Here is a 23,657-nt window from a genome sequence, read left to right on the forward strand (position 1 = left end):
ATGGCAATTTTTAACAAATTTTGTGAAGTTTGTAACCGAAACTATGCAAACCAACTTAAAACCGTTTTCGAAAAACTTCGAAAATTTATGAAAGTATCGAACTTTTTACTGGAAGTTCATAGAATTTTTTTTAGTATGCGGTTTTATAACCAAATCTATTTTAGTCACTCAAAATTCGCGTTGATTTTTGAAAATTTTTGTCCGAAGGCTGTTACAGATTTTCTTTCATAAAAAAAAAAAAACATTCACACTTTTTATGGGGAAAAAATGTCAAAAATCAATACGACTTGTTAGGCTTAAATTGATCGGGCTACAAGGCTGCACACTCAAAAAAATTCAGAGAACTTCACATAAAACGTTCGAAATTTTCTTGAAATTTTCACGAGTTTTCGAATTTTTTCTAAAATGTTTTTGGGATTATTTTTCATAGTTTCAGTTACAAAATTCCAAGAAGTTTTTTCTTTAAATATCGAAAATATAAAAAAAAAGAATGAAACTGACGAAACTGATAAAAACTGCCAATGCCATTTTTCTGTTCGCTGCTGTGCAAGATATAAGAACAATACAGAAAATAGCGAAAAAAAAAATTAATTAGACACAAATTCAAGCTGAAATGAAATAATTATTACGTTTTGAATATTGATTTAGGCAGACAAAGCTTTTAGCTAGCAAGTTTTTTTTATATATAAATACATACATATCACTATATCTCAGAATTCAGTTGATGTGCGTTCTATCTCCGAATTTGTTCCAGAAACCGCCTAATTTAGCTGGCATACGGAGTTCTTCAACTGACTTTGAGATGTGCCTTATTTTAATTGTTTGCTGAAATAGAACGATATCGCACCGGCAGCCGATATAAAGTAATATTCATTTTGGCCTTAAACTTAAAAGCTATTTATTTTTAAATAAATGCTTCAAGCTCTTGATTTTTGAAGAAGTTTATCTAAATTTGTACAATAAAAAGACGGTTGAAGCATAAGCCTAAGCATAAAAGCAAATTAGGAACTATGAACCTTCTTCCTTTAAGCGAACCTTAAGCTGCCAAAAAGCGAAAGAAATTTTAACGATGCAGTCCAAAAAAATTTATAGGACTTTTTCATTAGATAATAGCTCAAAACCTTAGACCTACATTTAGTACATGCATACCATCGAGACAACTTGAATGTGCTTAAATATTGGCAAGAATTTCTCTAGTTTAAAATACTAATGAACAAAATACTTGAAGTTTCTTCTAAATTTGATGTTAAAAGCTGACATTTTATAATTTTCAAGAAGCAGAAAGAACGAAGCACGAAATTTTAGTGTTTAAACAGGTTTTGCAAACTATTATCTTTTATGATGTATATTGGATAAAAAATCCAAAATCTTCTGGAAATTTTGAAGCCGTTTTATGTGGATTTTTACCCAGCGTGTACATGAATAAATAAAAAATAAATGTAAGGCGCGATAACCTCCGAAGAGATCTAAGGCCGAGCTTCTCTTCCAATTTGCGTCGTGCTCCTCTTGATTTTTCCCTACAAATTGGCCGGACGGGACCTACATGTTTTATGCCGACTCCGAACGGCATCTGCAAGGCAGATGAATTTTCACTGAGAGCTTTTCATGGCAGAAATACAATCGGAGCGCTTGCCAGACACTGCCGAGGGGCGACCCCGCTTAGAAAAATTTTCTTCTAATTGAAAAATCTTATTTCTAAAATTTTGATGTTGCTTTGCCCGGGAGTTGAACCCAGGGCATACGGTGTGATAGGCGGAGCACGCTACCATCACACCACGGTGGCCGTGGCATGCGTGTACATGAGCACAATGTTATTATAACTTTGATTGTATAATGGAAGTGCGTAATGGCCTAAAGGAATCGAGATAGATATATACTGTGACGAATATTATCATACCTAAGGGATACTAGTATCACGAAGCCGATACTAAGCCACTCGTATGTACGTAAACAAATCAATCATCACTTACTCACATACATACAAACAATGGAGAGATGCGCACAAACACATGTAATCATCAGCCGAAGTAGTACTCACAATACACACGCATATGGTTACACACTACAAATATACATGTCTATGGCTGGTAAACAAGCATGAAATTCGTGAAATTACTAGACCTTAGTAGAAATGGGTGAACGAGGAATAGAACGAGGAGAGTATAAAAGCAGCGCAAGCTGAGGCATGACTAATCAGTTTGATTTAAACACGCAATCAGTTGTGAAACATAAGTGCTGTTGTGAAGTACTCTAATAAAGACCATTTTGCATTACTGAATATTGGAGTTATTTATTCGACAATTTAGTGATTCGAAAGTTTGCAGAAGGTTTCAAATAAGCGGAATTTGCCTAAATGCGTTACAATACATACACATATAAATTTTGATTGAGCCATGTCCGTCTGTCGTTATAGGTTAGCTTCAATAAGAACTGAGTTATCTTTACAAAGTTTGGTATGATGGGTTATCTGGAACCAGAATAGAGGGGTATTGAAAATGGGCGATAATGATAACCACGCCCACTTTTTCGATAATAAAAATTTCGCAAAATGGAAAAAATGCGACAGTTATTTACCAGAGACGGATAAATGGCAAAACTTGACAATAGGCCCTTCATGGTTTAAGAATGATTCGCATTATTATTATTATTCGATTATGAGGAATGTTCAATAATACAGCAGGATTTTAAGAGAAACCATGCTATGACATTCAGAGTTTACTATGACGTTTCAATGAATGTCTCAGCTGGATCACCAGCTCAAACTCATGAGTCAACAAGGGAAGCAAGTAAAGGGCTCGTTCTAGTAAAACAAAAATATAAAAAGCTTGAGCTGACCGCCTCAGTCGTCAAACCTTAATATGATCACTCTCGCATTCAGACATCTGCGCAATAAAAATGATCATTGGTGATCCAACTAAGGGCGCATCCCCCTCAATTCCTGTTAGCAACTAAGGGATTATGAGGTCAATCATAGATCAGCAGTCAGCTATAATAATGTACACTTAACCAAGTATTGCGCTCAAATCAAGTGTCTTACATCAATTTCTATTTACAGTCTATGTAGTGTAATTTCAAGCAGTCACATAACTGGGCGCGACAAAGGGTAAGACGTTTCTCCTGGCTCGCAAGAAGATTCCGAACAACACAGAAATTGGCAGTTCCAAAGGACTTCAGGACATAAGTAACATAGGTTTAATATATATGCTGTTGGAAAGCAAGCAAAATTCAAATCAGCATAACAACTGGCATCTTGAAATGGATTGCCAAATGTTTTTGGGAGGGTGGAAGGGACATGTTTCCAATCTCACTGGAGTGGCAAAATTACTTTTAGTATATAATTGTTCTATTATTGTTGTCGAAGACTTAGTTCCGATCAACATGACGACCTAGGGACCTATAATTAAAAAAAATCTTTGAATGCATCGATTTCTTAGTTTTTTTTATCTATATGATCTTGATAGTGCACTGCTCTATTTCATGGACCATCACTGTATCATTAGGTAGTATAGTGTGTTTCAGCTTTCATAACATTTAATGTTCTTAACATTTCTCATTAGACGTATCCTTAATATATCTATGAGACCCCACTCTGGGTATATACTATTGGGTTTCGCCCAAACGTAGACTTCCTAACTGGTTATTATTGTGCTTTTTTTGTGTAATAATAACAGAATTGCTGGACTCAAAATTTGTTAAAATATTGACAATATTCTTTGGGTCGGGTCGATTTGTAGGACGAAAGTTAACCGATATTGTGCCATCGATTTTTCGATAGGATTTGGGCTCAGGGAAAAAAGTTTCACTACGCATACCCAAAAAAATAATTTTCGAGCCTGCGAAAAAAATTGCGAAAGGGTAAATGTTTCGACCAAAACACTCCCAAAAACCAAAAAATTATTGTTTTTTTTTTTCAAAAAACTGTTGTAAAAACGTTGGCGATAACAGAAAAACAATTTTTTTGGGGGTTTTGGGATTGTTTTGGTTGAAAAATTTACCCTTTAGCCATTTTTTTCGCAGGCTCGAAAATTATTTTTTTGGGTATGCGTAGTGGAACTCTTTTTTCTTAAGCCCAAATCCTATTGATGGCGTGATATGGGTTAATAAATCGACCCAGTCTTATATACAAGAAATAAAAAGTGTTACAATAAACTATTATCATAATAAGCTGTACCAAAAAAAGTATTTAAATAAACTTAAAAAAGTAACACAAAAACATAATGCCATTAAAAAATAAATAATTTGTATTTTCCTCACATTTGATTCATTATTATTTAGTGTTGGTCTTAAGGCGGCACGTTTTGCAACAATTTCTAACATCTCGTTAAGTATAGCACCTTCTGCTGCCACATCGGCGGAACTCTTATCCAGTTCTTTACAAGAAGAAAATATGATTAAATCGAAATTTTTGTATATACAGTGGCAACAATATTGTTACCCTTTCATTTTATACTTACTATTGCAAGATAATCTCAAATTAAGCTCTTCTTTTAATTGTGCATGTCGATGTTCCAATTGCAGCTCTTGTTGTCGTATGGTAAGTTCTTCATCCCTTTTTCTATAAAAAAAAAAAACACAAAAAAATTCGTAAATTTCGTTTATATGATTTTTTAAAATTTTTACTTAAGTTGTTTGATGTTGCGCCAAATCTCTAATAACTCTTTCAGTAGTTTTTCGTCATTGCTACCAATGTTCGATGTTTCAAAGCTGAAATTGTAACAAAAAGCAAAAAAAAAATCTAATTAAGAAAGCGTTTGATAAAATGGTCAGTGGTCTGAACAACACTCGGCAGAATATTAGACCAAAACAATTAGTTTGAAGAGATCTAAGCTTGAAACTCAGCCCATCCTTATATATTTTATTTAGTTATTGTTTAAATAATTTAGAAAGCAAAATTTTAGGCATGGTCTGCCTTTCTTTAATTGAGTTATATATGTATTTCTATCCTTTGTTGTTTGTTTTTTCTTTTTTCTTTCTTTTCTTGTATTACTGGGGGTCAAAAAGCAGATCAGAAAGAGCTCCCATGCATTTGGATGCACTAAACCCAATCCGCGATCAGAATTGCCCTGAGGTTATTCGGCCCTAACCTCAAAAAATGCGGTGATTTTTTTCGTTTTTGCAGGCCCGTTAGTTCAATTCTGATGTCCGATTCAGATTCAGCGCACTTAATACAGTACTAAAGCAGCCTCTCTTTTTTGTGTGGCTGTATAGTTTGCACTATCAAAAAACTCGCTCTGTGCATAGCCACAACAAACAAAAAAACGTTGCCGGAACTGGTAATACGACAAATGTATTTCCATGCATTTTGATGCGATAAATCCGAATGCGTTATGGGAATTCAGCTTCGGCCTTAACCTAAAAAAAAAAAAAAATTACGGCTGAGTGTTTTTCTTTGAAGTTAAGACCAAACGACGACCCGTCAGCCCGATTCTGATGTCCATTTCAGCGCATTATAATTCATGGAAACACACGTCAGTTCATTTCTGAAGCCGCTAGCTTTTTTTGTGTAGCTGCGTAATTTGTAGGCCTTAGTTTTTTCGATGATGTGGATGCGCCAATTTGCGCTAATCTTCCACGTCCATTGTGGCTCTAAGTGATCCATCGAAGCGTAGGTAGGGAACCAGGTAGTCTGTTCGTCCAATATTTGATGACACTATACTACTAAGACCGTATGGTCTGCGCTCTAGCTGTCTAGAGACATTGATTCTCGTTGCAGTTGTTAACGCTATGTTCTTCGCCACAAGGGCTCCCGTTATGCTAAGCATTGATGGCCTGCATACCCCCTAATTTTTTGAGGAGGGGTTTTTTTTTTTATGGACGTCTACCAAACAAGGAATCCATAGTATAAGATAGGCTTTAAAATCATTGTAAATACCCAGTGAGAGATAGAGGGCGATAAACTCACTTACACTCCAGCATTATTTTATATGAATAAAGTGCCGTCGAGGCCTGCATAATTACTGTCTAGAATGATTCCTACATATTTTGTACAAGGTTTCTCCTGCAGAGTTAGCTTTCCTAGGTTAGGCCGAGTCGAATTCGGAGTCTTATACCTCCTAGTAAACAAGACCACATCCGTCATTTAAATTAAAAAAAATAAAAAATTAAATAGTTCACGTAACAAAAAAAGTAGTCCACGCCTACATGTTTGACTTATTTAAGCTTTTAAATGCTATAAATAAAAAATGGCTAGAGCAAGTCCGATTTCAAACTTTGAAAGCCCATATCTACACATGTTTTGGCATTTTTTTTTTGTCTAAAACCCAGTAAATAATTGGATGACTTTTACGACTTCAAGTTAAAAAGAAAAACGTAAAAAAAACAAATGTATGTACAGCAGCGAACGCGAAAATAGCAGTGACAATTTTTATAAAATTTCGTAAATCAAATTCCTCTTTTTTATTTCGGATAGGTTAAAAAAAAATATCCTCTCAACTTTGTAACTGAGACTATGCAAACCAAATTCAAAAACGATGGCTGAACTGTTAGAAACACATTCAACCGAAGCTATGCCTTTGTTGTTGTGCATTTTTCCCCTATTAACTTCTGTGCTTAGTTTTATACTTTGCACAGTACAGACTTTTGTATGTTTGCCCGTGCAAAAGCTACGTTTTGTTGTTGGCAAGTTCATTTTATGAACGGGGTTTGCTTTGAAGAAAAGTTTTCAATTTATCACAAACTATTAAATGATTTAAAACTAAAAATTGTTTTCATATATTAAAACTGAAAAAGGCACTCGCCGCCGCTTATTAATACAAAGAAACTCAAAAACTTTTTCGAAAAAGTTGGAGAAAATTTTACGAAATTTTCAATAAATTTTATGCCAATTTCACACAGAAGCTTAATGAAATAATTAGTCAAGCTTTCTACATTAAAGCCCTAATCGAACTCAATCTTCCATACAAAATACAAATTCTTAATTATCTCATTATTGCTTTATTGAATGCCTAATCGAGTGAAAAATCCAGTCGTTTTGCTTGGTGCTTCGAATTTTATTGTCAATGTAACAAATGACAACCAAAAATAAATTATTTTCAATAATTTACGAAAAATAGAAACACACGAAAAAATACAAAATTTAATTTTTGCTACATTTGCTGCAAAAGATAATATGGCTTTTTCGAAAATAGGCACATATTTGGTTAGGTGCAATATCTATGGGTAGTTGCGCATGAATTTTATTTTGGTTGTATTTATAGTTATGAAGCAAACGGCTGCTTTCCATTTTAACTATTTTTTGTAAAAACGAAATATTTTTTTTGGTGCTGCTGACATGCTCGCTTAATGGAGCAAAAGGCCCTGTATGAAAAGGCAAACTTAATTATTTCATTCAGCCCTATTCTGCATTTCGACTTGGATTGGAATTTTTTTTCGATTTGGCAACTTTGGTATTCTGTGTTCCAATCTCTTTCGATTCAACTTCGAATCGTTCGATTTTGTGTATTCTGCATTTCGATCGTAGTTCGGTTTTTCTAAGTTGCAAATTAGTTGGCGGAAACATATTTTTTCCTTTTATTTTTTTTTTATTAATTTATAACAGAGTTTTAACAAAAATGTAAGTAAAACTTGTTAAGAGACGTAGAAGGCTTGATGATGATTGTTTTTTATATGTTTACAGGTCAAAAACAACATGTCGATGTCGAAGTCCTTGGACGTATTTGCCCCGCAAAAGTATCTAACACATACTTGAAAGCATCCTTATTAAGTCGAACGTTTTTTTGAACCTAAATAAGAAAATAAGTCATTAAACTTTACCACTTTTAAGTTCAATTTCTTACAATTCGTCACTCATCTCAAATGGATTACACAAATATCGCAATATTTGCCCGGCAATTTTCGTATGCGTTGCTTTCCAACTCCACAAATAATGCTGCGGTTATTGATTCTATTATAATATACAGCTATAATTTGTGTCTGTTCGTTGGGTCCAGTTATATGCCAAAGCAAGCTGCCGGAGTAGAGGAAGGTGAAGCGAAAATGTAAACAATCCTTGCGGAAAGAATAAATAAATCTTCATGAAGTATTTTAGGCCAGTGCAATGAAATTAGCATCCATGAAATTCAGAAAATGTCAGCTATATTCGTGCAGAAATCCGTTTTAACAAAACTTGGTGGCCAGGGCAGGGAATTGGCCAAAAGAACGACAAAAACACACTTACAATTATGAAAACTCTTCACTCAAAACAATATAACACGGCGGCAATATATTCTATTGCTTTTTTTTGTACAAAATGGCCTGGATAATAAAATCTAAACGCTTTTCAGTGTTTTTTCCAAATTTTCTTAAATTTTTTTGTTCCAATGTTCACACATTCCGTACAAACAGCTGATTTCGAAAAATTCTTTGCTCTTCCTCTTCTCGTTACGATTCCGTCGTAATGCAGAATACCCAATTTCGATTAAAGCGGAGCGTAGAACGGGAACGTAATCGAAATGCAGAATAGGGGTGATTAAATAAAATTGTGATTCGATTAAGTTTCTGTGTGAAAACGGTATTAATCTAACAAAGTACGAGTTATAGATCTTTCAAAATTCGTATCGATTTTTGATATTTTTTTTTGTTTTGCAAAGTTTCATATTTTTTTGATACTCAAAAAAATTCTAAAAAATTTGAACAAAAAGTTTGCAAAATTCGTCCAATTTTTTCCAAAACTTTTTAGGAATTCGTTTGCCTTGTTTCTGTTACAAAATTTATAGATATGTTATCTTAAATTATCGAAAATAAAAAAAGAAGAATTTAATTGAATTAAGTTGATCAAAAAGCATATCCATTGCTATTTTTCTGTTCGCTGCTGTATGCAAAAATTCTTACGTGCTCGCATGATGTTCCTCCTCGCCACGTAATGCTTTCTCAATAAGTACGCCACGCGCCTCTAACTCTCGCAACTGCACCTCAATCTCCTCTTGCTCCCGCTGAATCTCCTGAGCGATTCTGAGTCGCTTGAGCTCAGCTTGTCGAACAGCCTTCGATATGGCACGCTGCCGCTTCTGTTCACGCGTCTCGGTTGCGTTGCTCTCATCTTAAACGACGATGTAAACAACAATTATTTTTTATATATATATAATTATACATATTTATCATATGAATATTTCATAGAATGAAATAAAAATAATAATAATACAAATAAATTAACATGTAGCACGTATCTCTTTTTTTTTTAAGTACAATAAAAACAAAAATGTAGTAAAAAAATATGTATGTATTTAGAGCAAGGCGAATTCAGTACCAGGTGTTGTTATCCCAACAGCTGATTGCTTCTTTTTGATTATTTTCCATACAACGCCTTGTACAACAATATGTCATGTAAACGAAATCAATGAAAATTTTCTTCTGTCTTGACATTCTCCTGCACGGCGAATTGGTTGAATTCGTTTTGCCACCACCTGGTATGGATTCGCCTTGTATTTAGAGTAGAATAAGTGTAAAACAAACCATCAGATCTCTGATAATTGAGTGGCAAAGGCGGTATGGGCGGCGGTGTGGTTTCATCAATATCATGGCTTGCCATATAATTCGGTCTATGGATAAACAATTGTGGGCTGGATGATGAGAGCATTGCTGCTGATGACTTTTTATTGCACTTCTTTGTTGGTGTAGTGTTCAAATGGATGTTGGTATTTGATAAATTTGTTTTGTCATGAATTTGTTTTTCAAACACATAGTCGTCTTTATCCTAATTATGTTTGTTGGTTTCAATTTTTTTTTTTACAATTTTCGTTCAAATAATTTGGTTTTGAATTAAATTATTTATTTTAAACATGATTTTTTTTTTATACAATTGTTGTTAATATTTTTTGAAAAATATGTGTTTGGGTGATGATTTCAAGCCGTGCGCGCATTAATTTTTGAGTTTGGTAGCATCATAATCAGCGGCGTGGAAAAAAGACAGGTCATATTTAGTTTTTAGTATAATTGCAGGTAAATGAGAGGTAATTATGTTGTTAGTTTGTCAAGTGAAAGATTAATGAAATATTGCAATAGATTGAAATTGGCAAAAAAAAACAACAACAACTATTATGAAATAAAAGCAATGCATTAACTTTTCACCAGCTAAAAAATAAAAGATACGAAAATAAATTGAAGGAGTATATGAAAAAATTGCATGCTCCAGAAATGTGAATATTCGATAAAACTAAAACATTACAGCTCAGCTGTCAACACGAGATTAACAGTGAAAATCTATACTATAATAAATCTCTAGAAAATCGTGTCTGTACATCCAAGATTTCTAAAAAAAAAAATGAGTGTACTTGACGTTTGGAATGCCGTAGAATCCATCGGCACCACTTTTTTCTGTTTGTCTGTATGATATCGATAATCTCGGAAACTAACGAATGGATTTTTATGAGACTTTCACAGATGGATAGCCTGTAATCCAGAAGGGAATCTAGAACTTATTTCATTAAAATCGCGTGAGAAACAAAAAAGATATAGTTGTTTAAGCTATAATTAAGCTACTTTTAAGGATTTTTTTTTGAAAAACGAAGGAAAATACACTTAGTTTCCAAACAAATATCAAAGAATGCCTTTGCAAAGTTTTTTTTCAGCTTGATATAAATTAAAAATCAAATTCATGAATAGATACAGTGGCGTACCAAAAAAAAATTATTTCTCGCTGCCATATTACGATAATCGGTTAAAATGAGGTTACCTAAAACCTCTAAATATGCGTACAATAGAGGAAGGTCACAGGTTTCATTTGAATTTTGTAATATTTCGATAAATTAATCGATAACTGAGTTATCGGTCAAAATGTATTTGCTCCAAAATCTTTAAATTTACCTACAATATGAAATACTTTTAGCTAAGATTTTAAACCTTTTACACGCGTAATGCGGGACTCAAACCTTTTGGTGCAATTCGGTTTATCTATTCGCTGACAGGTGGCGCAAAGTTTTCGTGTGTACTGCGATGCTTTGGTAGGTGTGCGATTGGTTGTCGTACACATACACTAAATAAAATTAAAAAAAAAATAAGAGCCACTTCAATATAAATACGCATCCCGAACAACGTCGGGTTCCCTGCTAGTTTTAAATAAAGTAAAGTAAATAAAGTAAAAAAAAAACTTCAATGAATTATGTAAAGGAAACTATCGTTAGCTTAATGTGAAAATGTGCTAAGTCCCTTTTACAAATTTTACGAAAAAATGAATAATTTTTGAAATAACCTTTTTTCTCAAAACTGTGAATGGTATCCTCATTGCAGTTGCAATACTTTTGTGTAGAAGCTTTGAAAAAAATAAAAATCATGTATGCTAACCCAGCAGCTATTTTAAGACTTAGCACAATTTCCGCACTCAAAACAAATTTTTTCTCTTGACTTAGCACTTTTTACTCAATATGTTTCCCCATCACTCCTCCCCTTTAATGATTGAAATATAACACTAAAACTATATATTTCACAAAAATACTATTTATTTGTCAAACTACTTCTAACGGTTCTGATCTGGACTCTTTTGCCGGATGGTGCACAGACAATAATTTATTTTTAAATTCAAACAAATGCAGTGTTGTGTCTTATTCCAAAAAGACAACTGCCACATACTTTATCTACAAACTAAATGCTAAAACTCTTAATCATTGTCAAGAGAGTTAAGACCTGGGTGTAATTTTTGACTCCAAACTCTCTTTCATTGACTTCATTGTTTCAAATTTTGTTGCAATGGTTGGGTTCAGTAGACGTAACACCAGTGACTTTAAGGACCCTATGACGTTGAAGGCACATTATATATCCTTGGTCAGAAGTGGTCTTTCTACGAATCTAACTCCTATAAAATTGAGAAAATTCAAAAAATTTTTACAAAAATTGCTTTACGGCCTGCCATCATATACCAGCAGGCACAAATTGCTTGGTCGTCAGGCTTTGCATGACAGGACAACTTTTATCTCACTCATGCTTGCCTATCATGTAATAAACTTAGCACGAATTGCTCTGATTTATCTAATTTGTTCATTCCATATATTCCACTGCGTGATAAAACGAATTATGATATGAATGAACCTATCACTAGGACTATACATCTAGCAAATCGATTCAGTAGTGTTGTTAATTTTAATAACAGCTTATATAAGTTTAAGCTTGAATTGTTTTCTATTTTTAATTAGTCTGTAAGAAAGCGTGTAGTTATCGACATGTATGAATTGAAGTAGATTATGGTCAGCGCAAAGCATTTATCAAACACCAAAGGCATGTCTCAATTGGTTGAATTCAATTTCAAGGGGTTGTGTTGCGCAACCCTCTGAAAGGGTTGCTAGCGCAATATATAGCTTCTCCAACCCAATTGTCAACCTCACCTAACCGTGGCGAATCCTGTTTCATTGACAGCCGAGGCTCTGGCGACCCCAAGTTCATCATGGAAGTTTTAATGTGGTCATATAAATCGTTCCCGAGATGGTCGGGCTAGTACCTTAATAGTGCTTTGTTACCGGAACGTACCCAAAGCCTTCGGGAAGTGTCTTTATCATTAATACAACAACAACAAAACATGCACTTTTAGACTAAATGATTTAAATAACTAAAAAAATGCGCGCACAAAGAAATTACTAGTAATTCAGACTGATATTGTTGACTTAGCATATTCTTTTTAACAGCTGACGACTTAGCACATTTACACATCATTGCCCACAGCACGTAAAAATGAAAAATTAAAACATTTTTTTTGTAATAGATGTATTTTGAATTCAGTTTTAAAACTGCATTAAAATAAATTTTTTCAAAAAAAGTGACTTAGCACATTTTCACAGTAAGCTAACGCTATGTTAACCAATATCCTTAAAAAACCTTTTTGAAAAGTTTCGAAAACTCAAGAAGTATTCAAAAGACTGCATGGATTTCTGTATTTAGATTTTTCGAAATTTTTTCGAGTATGCAGTTTTGTGGCCCAATTAGTTTTAGTCTAGCTAAGTACAAGTTATATCTCTCAAAATTCGAATTGATTTTGAAATATTTTTTTTTTCGAGTGGTGTATACGAAAAGCGCCGAATTTAAATTCTAAATATTAATATTATAAATTTTTAAACACATTTTTAATTTTTTCGAAAACGTTTTTGCACTGAAAGAAACGAAGCTAGTAAAGTCAAGAAATCAGTTTTGTTATTCTTGAATTAACATTTAGTAAAATTTATTGCATTATGGTTAATTCAACCAGAAGAAAAACTATTGGTCTCAAGCTAATAATATTCTGTAAAAATTACACATACTCAATCAATATAACTGATTTGTATTGTAACGAGTTTTTGGAAATTCCTGATAATTATACACCTTCTGCTAACGTTCGAATTGTTGAACTGTCGAATAAATAATAGTCAGTATTGAAATACTACTTTGGGTGTAGTACTTCACTAATAGCGTGTTTAAATCAAACTGATTCTTATTCCTCAGCTTGCGCTGCTTTTATACTCTCTGTTGCCTCGTTCGCATATTTATCTTAAGCTCTAGACTTTTCACGAACATGCCTTCTGGAACATTTGTATCTCATACTTGGTTATTAAGCTATAAGCGGGTGTGTGTGTGAGTGACAACGTCTGCTCTTAGCTGATGATAACGTGATGTATGATTGTTTCTCTTGAAGCTGTTGGTTATGTGTAGGCGTGGCTGCTTGCTTTGATGTGTTCATGTACATAAGTGTGACTGCTTACTTTAATGTGTACATGTACATAAGTGTGGCTGCTTGCTTGATTGTTTGTGCATTTATTTAATAGCAGCATAGTGATGTATACAACTGCTAATATTCGCCACAGTATATTATTGCATTGGCCATTTCAACAGCTCACTACTTTGTTTTTATGACTATCGCGCCAGAGAAATCTCTATCATTTCAAAAACCACTGTAATTCTAAAGCAAATCTGTTATTTTAACAGTTATTCTTAGGGTGACATTAATAATTTTTAGTTAACAGAGCAGAGTTATCCGGCCACCGTAGTGTGATGGTAGCGTGATACGCCTACCACACCAAAACTCCTGGGTTCCAGGCATTGAAAACAACATCAAAATCTTTAGAAAACAGTTTTTTCAATTGAAAAAAATTTCTGAGCGGGGTTCCCGCAAATTATGTATTTGTTTTTATTTTTATTTTAACAGAGCGGTGGCTTATGTTTGATCAGGGCTGTTCAAAAATGTATATATGGAAGTGCAAATCGCAATACATATACAAAGCTATATGTACACTGAAACTTTTTTAAATTGAACAAAAAAAAGTTATTTTAAATGTTTAAAGAATTTTGATGGTCCCCTTAATGAATAAATTTTGAATTAAAATTTTTCTCAGTGCTACAATATTTTCGAAAAAAAATTTGTTGTCAATTTGTTATTGTATGTAAATTGAATATCATACTGAAGTGCCTTGGCTTCATATGGAAGTGATTTTTCTTTGCACTTTCATATGAAATTCAGGGACTTTCATACGTATCTAATTTATATGTGAGGGCTATGCTATGAACATTTTTGTTTATATTCCAAGTGTGAATTTGTATCTGTGCCTATTCATTAGAGCAAAACAAAAACAAAAGTGCTATAAGTGTAAAGGGGTTGAGCAGCTCTGTATTTGATAAAAATTTTTTTGTTTTTGTTGAACTGACTATTGTAGGGGTGGAAGTGATAGTGCATAGTTAAAAATATGAGCCTAAATTTTGACCAATTCATCGGTTTAAGCAATATAAGAAAAATGTTAACCTAAACTCTAAACATCTCAATTTACTGCTTTATTTTCTAATATTATTAGGTTTAAATTTTAAACTTTATTGAGCAATGCGTCTTATATCTCATAACCCAAACCGAAAAGTAAAAAATCTAAAAATAGAAACATGTATACTAGGGTGGGTTTATTTGTATGGACGAAAGTTAACCGATATCGCGCCATAGATTTTTCGATAGGATTTGGGCTCAGGAAAAAAAGTTCCACTACGCATACCCAAAAAAATAATTTTCGAGCCTGCGAAATTTCATTTTTTTTTTTACTTTTTTCAACTTTGATTTTTAAGGTTTTTTCATTACCTACTACAAAAGTTTTCATTTGATTGTAAAATTTGCATGTATACCCTGTCCGACCCAAAAATGTCCGCTAAAAACGGTGGCGGTAACAGTTTTTTGAAAAAAATATATATTTTTTTTTCAAAAATTGATTTTTTTTTTTTTTCAAAAAACTGTTATCGCTAACGTTTTTAGCGGGCATTTCTGGGTCGGACAGGGTATACATGAAAATTTTAGAATCAAATGAAAACTTTTTAGTAGGTAATGAAAAAAACCTTAAAAATCAAAGTCGAAAAAAAGTTAAAAATATGAAATTTCGCAGGCTCGAAAATTATTTTTTTGGGTATGCGTAGTGGAACTTTTTTTCCTGAGCCCAAATCCTATCGAAAAATCGATTGCGCAATATCGGTTAATAAATCGATCCAGTCTACTGTATACAGCTCTGGTTTACTAGCAAGACCCAAGAGTTTTACTGCTGAATGTCTAGAAATTAAACATTTTATTTGTAGAAAGTGCTGAAGGTTAAAGATTATTTTTCTTAACATTTTGGTGTACATTTAGGGTGTTACGATGTGTTGCATTACACATATGTGATAGCTCAGTAGGCACATCGGTTCGAAACTGGGCCACCTCCTACTATATTTTTCTTTTTATAACTTGCCTAGTTTGAAATTGAAACCAGTTCTGCGCAATCATTTTCAGGAAGACCAGTATAATCTAAATTTTAAACCAAATTTGATTTGGTCATATACGTATTAAAAGAAAGTTTCAGATTTAGGGTACAACTTTTAACCGTGTGGAGATAGCAGCAGAGGTACAGGTAGAGGGAGATAAGAAGGAAAGATCAAGAGGAAAACGAAGAGAAACCTAAAGATATATAGAGAGAGAGAGAGAGAGACACGGAGGAAATAATAAAGGCCGAGGAATCGCCTGAGCGCTAAAGGTATATGGAAATAGGGAAAATTAAAGTGAAGGGAAAAGCGGCTGATAAAGAGTGAGGGGACTGAGAAGAGAAAGAGTGAGCGAATTACTTTTGAAAATGTATATTAAAAGAAAGGTCAACCATTTGGTCTAATAGCAAAATTATGTAATTCATAAAACGAGATTACTTGTGTCAACAAAAAATTATTTATTCGATAAATTTAATAAGCACAACAATAAAATTAAATTATATAAAAATATACATAAAAGTATGTATGTATGTACTCAACTTAATGCATTAAACTTAATGAAAAAGTTGTCGTTTTGCCTGTTAGCAATATGAAATAAAAATGTATTAAATAAAATAATAAATATATATAACATTGCATTTAAAAATATGTATGTATGTATGTAAGATATTACATAATCGTTCTTAACTTGAATATGTATAAATGTTAGTAAGTCGATATAAAACGCTATTGTATGTACGCATATCTATACATAAAAAAATATTCTAATTGTTTATATGAAATAATTAATGGCACTTATTTTCCATCACTTGTCAATTTTGAAGTTCGCTTGTTCATAAACTAATTTTACACACATGTATGTATGTATGCATATAAATAAGACCGTTTCATGAGTGTTTCTTGCATTAATATTTAGAGTTTACTAGATTGGGCCCGCGGCTTCGCCCGCGAACAATTTTTTTTTTCAAGTTCCATCACAAAAACATGCCTATGTTATTTCCAGGAACCTGGAATCACTATACAAAATTTCATAGTTCGAAAGTTTTAAGTGCCCTAACGAACAGACATTGAATTTTATACATATAGGTAGATAGATTTGAATATATCAATTCTTGCACCAAAACGAAATATTTGACCCTTTTGGGGGAAAAATTCATTTTTTTCTGAAACGGTGTAATGTATGTGCAGTAGAGTGGCCCTTATTTTAAAAAATCGTATTTTTTCGGGTGCCACACCCTGAAATGGTTATATATACTGACAAACAAGTTTCCTTAAAATTTTGCCCAAAATGAACATTCAAAAGCCGATTCGCAAACGTTTCAAAGTTTGGATACTGACAGTTTTGCGCTACTGCTGCCTACGGTATTTTCTTTATATGAGGCAGCAAACACCGATGATTAGTTAAATTAAAAATTATCATTATTTTTTTTCATTAATTAGGCAGTTAATTTATTACAGGTTAAGTTCATTTAAAAATTTGGTTTTCCAAAAGATAAACCGGCAAAAATAATTTTAGTTTAACTGTATTGATTTTTTCATCGGCTTTTTCGGAGCACTCTTATATACCTATATACAAACATATGTGTAATATACGTGATTTTTTATCTTTGGATGTATATATATGTAATTCCTCGATTTATTCATAAATTTGTAAGTGTAAGCATATATTTACTATATGATGAATTTCATATCAAAGGCTGAAAAAAACGTACATTTTGAACCCGACCCCCTCAGAATTTGATGAAATTTTGCATGGGGTTACATCTTACCCACCCAAACACAACCTCATTTTTAGAAATTGCATTTTCGAAAAATTGTGGGCGTGGCAAGGTATCGAAATATCCGAAAATATTAGAAAAATGACGATAATAGGTACTTTTAAAGTGTGATTACTACGGTGTGGCTTTACCGATTTCAAAGATCTTCATACCATTAGAAAGGTATTGAAATAAGCTTTCAAAAAAATACACTGTACAAATTTTTAGTACACTGAAAAAAAAAAATTTTTTTAATTTTTTTCTAAATTTTTTTTTCAAACTGGGAAAACACTTCAAAGACCAAGCGATTTAAAAAAAATTTTTTTAGAAATGTCGATTTAATATATATAACATATCTGAAAACTAGAAGGGTGTTTTTTTTCTTTTTTTTAATTTATTTAAGTAAATGCATCTCTTGGTTACTTTCTGATATTTTGATATCACGCGTAAACTAATCAACCGATTTTAAAATTTTTTATACCGTTAGAAAGGTATTAAAATCACCTTTTGAAAAAATACACTGTAAACTGTTTTTATTCCAGTGGGGTGCACCCCAGCTAACATCAAAACAACGGCTCGAATACTTCACGTACAAGGAAAAGGTCGGTGGCTCAATGTACTTGAGAACATGGAGATATACAAGTTAAAAACATTTGACGGCAGGATAATAAACAAACAAACCAACACTATCTCTGACGAAATATTTGAACCCTTAAAACTCGTTTACAAAAAACAGCAAAATCCAGAAGGTACAGCAACCAAACACGTAACAATGAACAAGCAAAAACGAAAAATTTACCAAACGGCTAAAATCACCGATTTCTACCTACCTCAACCTACCGCTTAGCTAACAAGCGGTATGTCTAGATACCTACAAAAACAACCCTTGGAAAAGGTAACAATTCGGACGTATCAATACCGCGCACACACACACGCATATTAACGTTACCTACCACGGACACATAGATTGACATTACCTGCCACAGCACCCATGGACTATAAAAAACAACACAACGGATAGACACAGACCCGAACGAAACTAGGCATTGATATGGAATCAACTAATAAATACAGATGTGTGCAGCTATCAATAAAATGTTCCTCTCAACTTCGAAACATTAGCTTAAACGAAGCAGCGCTGATATCTGAGCATTTTCCAGCAGTCTCCGACATTCATCGTTGCCGTATTTTGCGAAATTTGTCGCTTTAAACTTAAGGATGCTATCAAGATTGCTGATAATCAGCGTTCTACTGAAACGGAAAGTGAAGAGGCACAAGAAATCTTGACTAGCGGTGAATTGTATCAAGAATATAAGGAAGTTCCAACATGCAGCAGCTATAGTAAATCACTCGAACGCAACGAACTCGTCGACAATATAAATAAGCATGTTATTCCTCATCATGGAAGCCATCCATCGCCAATTAAGCGAAAATATTTAGAAAGGGATTCATACTGCAAAAAAACACAGCAAATTGCGCAAAGTATTTCGGATTCACTTGAAGGTGGTTCACTGTCAACTTTATCAGAAGACCTAAAGAAGATCAAAGCTTACTACGAACAAATTTTGGAGAACATGAAATATCAAATCGAAAACTGCTCAAATAATTTGGATAAGCAAAAAATATTATCTCTATTACCAAACACCATGACATCTAAGGAAATTAAAGACATTTTTGGGCATGATTTATCTTACGAATTGATAAAAATTAGCAAAGATATACAAAAAGATAAAACAAAGTTTTCGGACGTCAAACGCTCTAGCATTGACAGGCGTAGTTTACCTGAACAAACTAGTAAGTAAGCAAATATTCCGAAAGTCAGCAGTATGAGCTGCGCAAAGTTGTATATTAAATTCAAATAAATAAAAATAAAAAATTAACTTTATCAAGTGTATGTCTATTTATTGTGCGTGTCTGAAAAATTTGATAATACGATTCTTGTTCGAATCTATTAGAATACTTAGTCATAGTATCTGTATAACTTCCAAAGTATAGCTAGGTACCATTTTTGTCACACAATAATAGCAAAATAAAAAAAATGTTAACAAGAGATGGTTTTACTTATAAATTTTTTTAAAAGAAAAAAAAAAAACACCATTCTAGTTTTTATATTAAATCGACCTTTCTAAAATTTTTTTTTTTAAATCGCTTGGTCTTGGAAGTGTTTTCCCAGTTTGAAAAAAAAAATGTAGAAAAAAATTAAAAAAAATTTTTTTTCAGTATAATATAGAATCTTTACAGTATATGTTTTCAAAGGTGATTTTAATACCTTTCTAACGGTATAAAAATTTTTGAAATCGGTTGATTAGTTTACGCGTGATATCAAAATATCACAAAGTAACCAAGAGATGCATTTACTTAAAAAAATTAAAAAAAAACCCCATTTTAGTTTTCAGGTATGTTATATACATTAAATAGACCTTTCTAAAATAAAATTTTATTTTTCAAAATCGCTTGATCTTTGAAGTGTTTTTTCAGTTTTAAATTTTATTAAAAAAAAAATTTTTTTTCAGTGTACTAAAAATTTTTACAGTGTATTTTTTTGAAAGCTTATTTCAATACCTTTCTAATGGTATGAAGATCTTTGAAATCGGTAAAGCCATTCCGTAGTAATGACACTTTAAAAGTACCTATTATCGTCATTTTTCTAATATTTTTGGATATTTCGATACCTTGCCACGCCCACAATTTTTCGAAAATGAAATTTCTAAAAATGAGGTTGTGTTTGGGTGGGTAAGATGTAACCCCATGCAAAATTTCATCAAATTCTGAGGGGATCGGGTTCAACGCATATTGGATTTGATATGAAATTCATCATATGTGACCCGGTCTATGAAACGGTGGCTTATGACTAAAAAAAAAAAACAGCTGTTAACAGCTGTTTCTCACAATTTCTTTTTTGAGTCATAAGCCACATTTTCATAGACCGGGCCACATATATCGACAACTGAGTGGAATATCACCCTATCTCGAGCACCAGTTCGAAAAAGGCATATCTCAGAATATTTTTTCAAAAACATCTTTATCTCAGAATTCGGTTGATGCCCAATGCCAGAATTTGCTTCATAAAAACTATCTCACCACAAATTGTATTGAGTCGAGCTAGGAAAGGCGCGTTTGCGAAACATGTTTTGAATAAAATTCTGAGGTGCGGCATTATTCAGACAAATTTTGAATAGCGGTATTTCATTCAAAAGTTTTTGTGAGATTGGGCGTTTTTGCAATTGCAGAAGCGATAGTGTGTTATTCCACTCAACTGTCGATATTGATTATGCATTGGGTGTCTGCCATCCCCCAGATTGTTTTCTTGTAACTTTTTTTCCTCGCGAGTTGGATATTTTGCTCAAAAAATAAGTTTCTAGTAGAATCAAATCATCACAAAAGTTTTTAAAAGTATTTTTTTGAAAGAAAAAATTAATTTATTATTATCCTTATATGTGCACATATTACAATGAATTGCTGCGCGTTTGTCTCCTTTAAACTCAAAAACGGTTTGACCAATTTCGAAGTTTATTATTTTCCCTAGTTATGGTTAAAGGATGGTTTAGAAAACCTTTTTTGGAAAAGTAGGCGGTGCCACGCCCCCTATTAGGAAGAATTTAAATTCGCTTTATCTCCGCAATTTTGCTATAGAGATTCCATGTACTCATATGTGGTGCAGTGGGTATGGAAGTTGGAGTGGGAACGGGAGTGATAGTAAGAATGGTAGTGAGAGTTGGCGTGGGAGCAGAAGAAAGAGTGTGTCTGGGAGGAATAGGAACGAAAACGGAGGATAAAGTAGACGAGATTGGGTTAGAGATAGAAAAAGGGAAGCGAGGCTCAATTTTTTAATGTAGGCAAACCGAATTTCGGGCAGGACAAATTCTGCCGGGTACACTATTATGTATATAAAAATGAATTGGTGTGCCTTAAGACTCGCTAAAACTCAAAAACGTCTTGACCGAGTTCGAAATTTGTTTTTTGTTTCGTTCGTTATGATTGAAGGATGGCTTAGAAAAACGTTTTTGAAAAAGTAAGCCACGCCCATATATGGAATTTAAATTCACTTTACCAAAATTTATTACAGATTCCATATATGGGTGAGGTATAGTGGGAGTTGAAGTAGAATTGGGATTGAGAGAGGAAGTGAGAGTAGAGTTGGGGTGGGAGGGAGTAAGTAGCAGTCAAACTTGGAGTGGGAATGGGACTCGGAGTGAGAGTGGGAGTTGAAGTAAGAATGGAAGTGAGAATTGGAGTGGGACTGAGAGTGGGAGTGGAAGTGAAAGGTGGAGTGGGAGGGAATAAGGGATGGACAAGAATACAATAAGGACGGGACTGTCTTCGGTTGTGCCGAAGATTTCATACCTTTCATGAAGACCTGAGCAATAATCTTATATCATTCGTAATACCCGAATAATCGGCTGTATAAGATATGTAATATATAGAGAACAGATGTACATACATAAGCGAAATTTTCGATAAATGTCAAATAGATAATAAGTCTGTCATTCTGACACAAAGTTTCACGTTTCTAATTAACAACTGAGGTAGCTATGACTATGAATCTTTTATCTGATGATTTGTTAACATGGGATATATATTACATACACCGATTTCTAAGAGTTTTCTAAACAACAATATATGTCATATATATAAGCATTTTGTGAAATTTGAAGCTTCTAATTGATAAAATGGGCAGAAATAACGAAGTTGTTTTTTTTTTATATTTTATTAGCGTCTGGTAAAACTTGAAGCTTCTATTTGATTGAGGAAGATATGAAAAAAATCCTATTTTCTCAAAAATTTGTTGTATGGGGGATGTATGCGGTAACGGTCTCATCCGGTTCCGAAAAATGTCTAATCGGACACCAAAATATACCCGCTTACCAAATTTCATTAAGATGCCTTAAAAATTAAGGGAACAATTTGCGATCAAACAGATAGACGTACATGGCTCAACTCAAATTGGGATCCTAATCATTGCGATATACTTATTAGTGAGTCTTTCTTGTCTCCTTTAAGGTCTTACAACTTTCAGACTCGTGGCAACCTTAATAATCATTTCATTTTTATGAAAAATATAAAAATGTAGAATAAAGTAGGCAAGAATTGTATTTTAAAATTTGTATTTTAAGCTTAGCATCCATGCCAAAGGAAAGGCAAAAATTTAACAATAACAATGTTTTTATGAATACTGGGCCCGTATCGTGTTATACGATTCGTGATCGAAATGAATTTTTTAAATTGCAATAATTCTGAAATAGTGAACTGGATTAAGAAAATATGTGAAATGGTGGCTACGAGTACACATTAGATCCATAACTTAATATCGTTTCTCGATCCGTCATCGTAACACACTATAAAGATTCAGGGCCCGTAGTGAAAAGTATTTTAAGGCAAAATCTTAAAACTGAAACAGAAAAAAAAAAGCAAACGTTTTGGGAAATGGCAGACAACAAATAAAAAAATAACATAAACACAACAATAATAGTACTAGATATTTTGTAAATAAATTTTCTTAAATAGTAAATAACTAAATATATGATTTGTGGCCACAAGCGAGTGGATGAAGTAGAGTGTGGTGTTGTGAAGTTTGGAGTGGAGGATTGTGGAAGAAGAATAATTGCAAAAATGTTCGCTTGCCACATGTGTGCAAATATTTATACATATGCACATACATATGTATGTATGTACATATGTTTATATATCAGTAGGTAAGTATGCACTTTTTTACACTACACGTTCTATAAAAGAGTTATTTATTCTGTAAGAGAAAAAAGGAAAAATTCAAATAAAAAAAATCATATACAACAATAAAAACTATAAATTAAATATTCTATAAAAACAAATGATTTTTTTTTTGTGTTAGAGCTTCGACATAACGTGCATTTGAAAATATTTTGTGTATATGTGTAAATTTTTTTAGCCATTGCATATAACACAAATTAACAATTTTACAACACAAATTTAAATACAAAATCAAGCAAATGCATTTAAATTAATTGTTTAATAATTTTTAGGTATGCGATATTTTAATTGAGTATATGCAGTGAAACACATTGAAACATTGCAAATATCTTTTAAGCGTATAAATTTATTAATGTACATATACAGCAGCGAACAAAAAATAGCAGCGGAAATTTTTTTAATAAAATTTCGTCAGTTCTTTTCTTTTTTTGTATAATTAAAGCAGCGTGACATAAGGACAAACAATGCCTCGATTATACCTTGCAAATCCCTTCAAAGCATTTTCTCCCGAGAGTGCGATTCAATTGCGTTTGTTTA

General features: G+C 32.9%; 1 protein-coding gene across 1 annotated transcript in view; it reads right to left on the bottom strand.

Moving 5' to 3' along the window:
- Mical (Molecule interacting with CasL) overlaps positions 1-23,657 on the bottom strand; it is a 277,488-nt gene that overhangs the window by 11,993 nt on the left and 241,838 nt on the right. Inside the window, 5 exon segments of the mRNA XM_067761247.1 lie at positions 4,255-4,370; positions 4,455-4,555; positions 4,621-4,704; positions 8,809-9,016; positions 9,430-9,670. Of these exon segments, the coding sequence (XP_067617348.1) occupies positions 4,255-4,370; positions 4,455-4,555; positions 4,621-4,704; positions 8,809-9,016; positions 9,430-9,670 (750 nt within the window).

This window comes from Eurosta solidaginis, chromosome 1 (genome assembly GCF_040869045.1).
Source record: "Eurosta solidaginis isolate ZX-2024a chromosome 1, ASM4086904v1, whole genome shotgun sequence".
NCBI classification, from domain to species: Eukaryota; Metazoa; Arthropoda; class Insecta; order Diptera; family Tephritidae; genus Eurosta; species Eurosta solidaginis.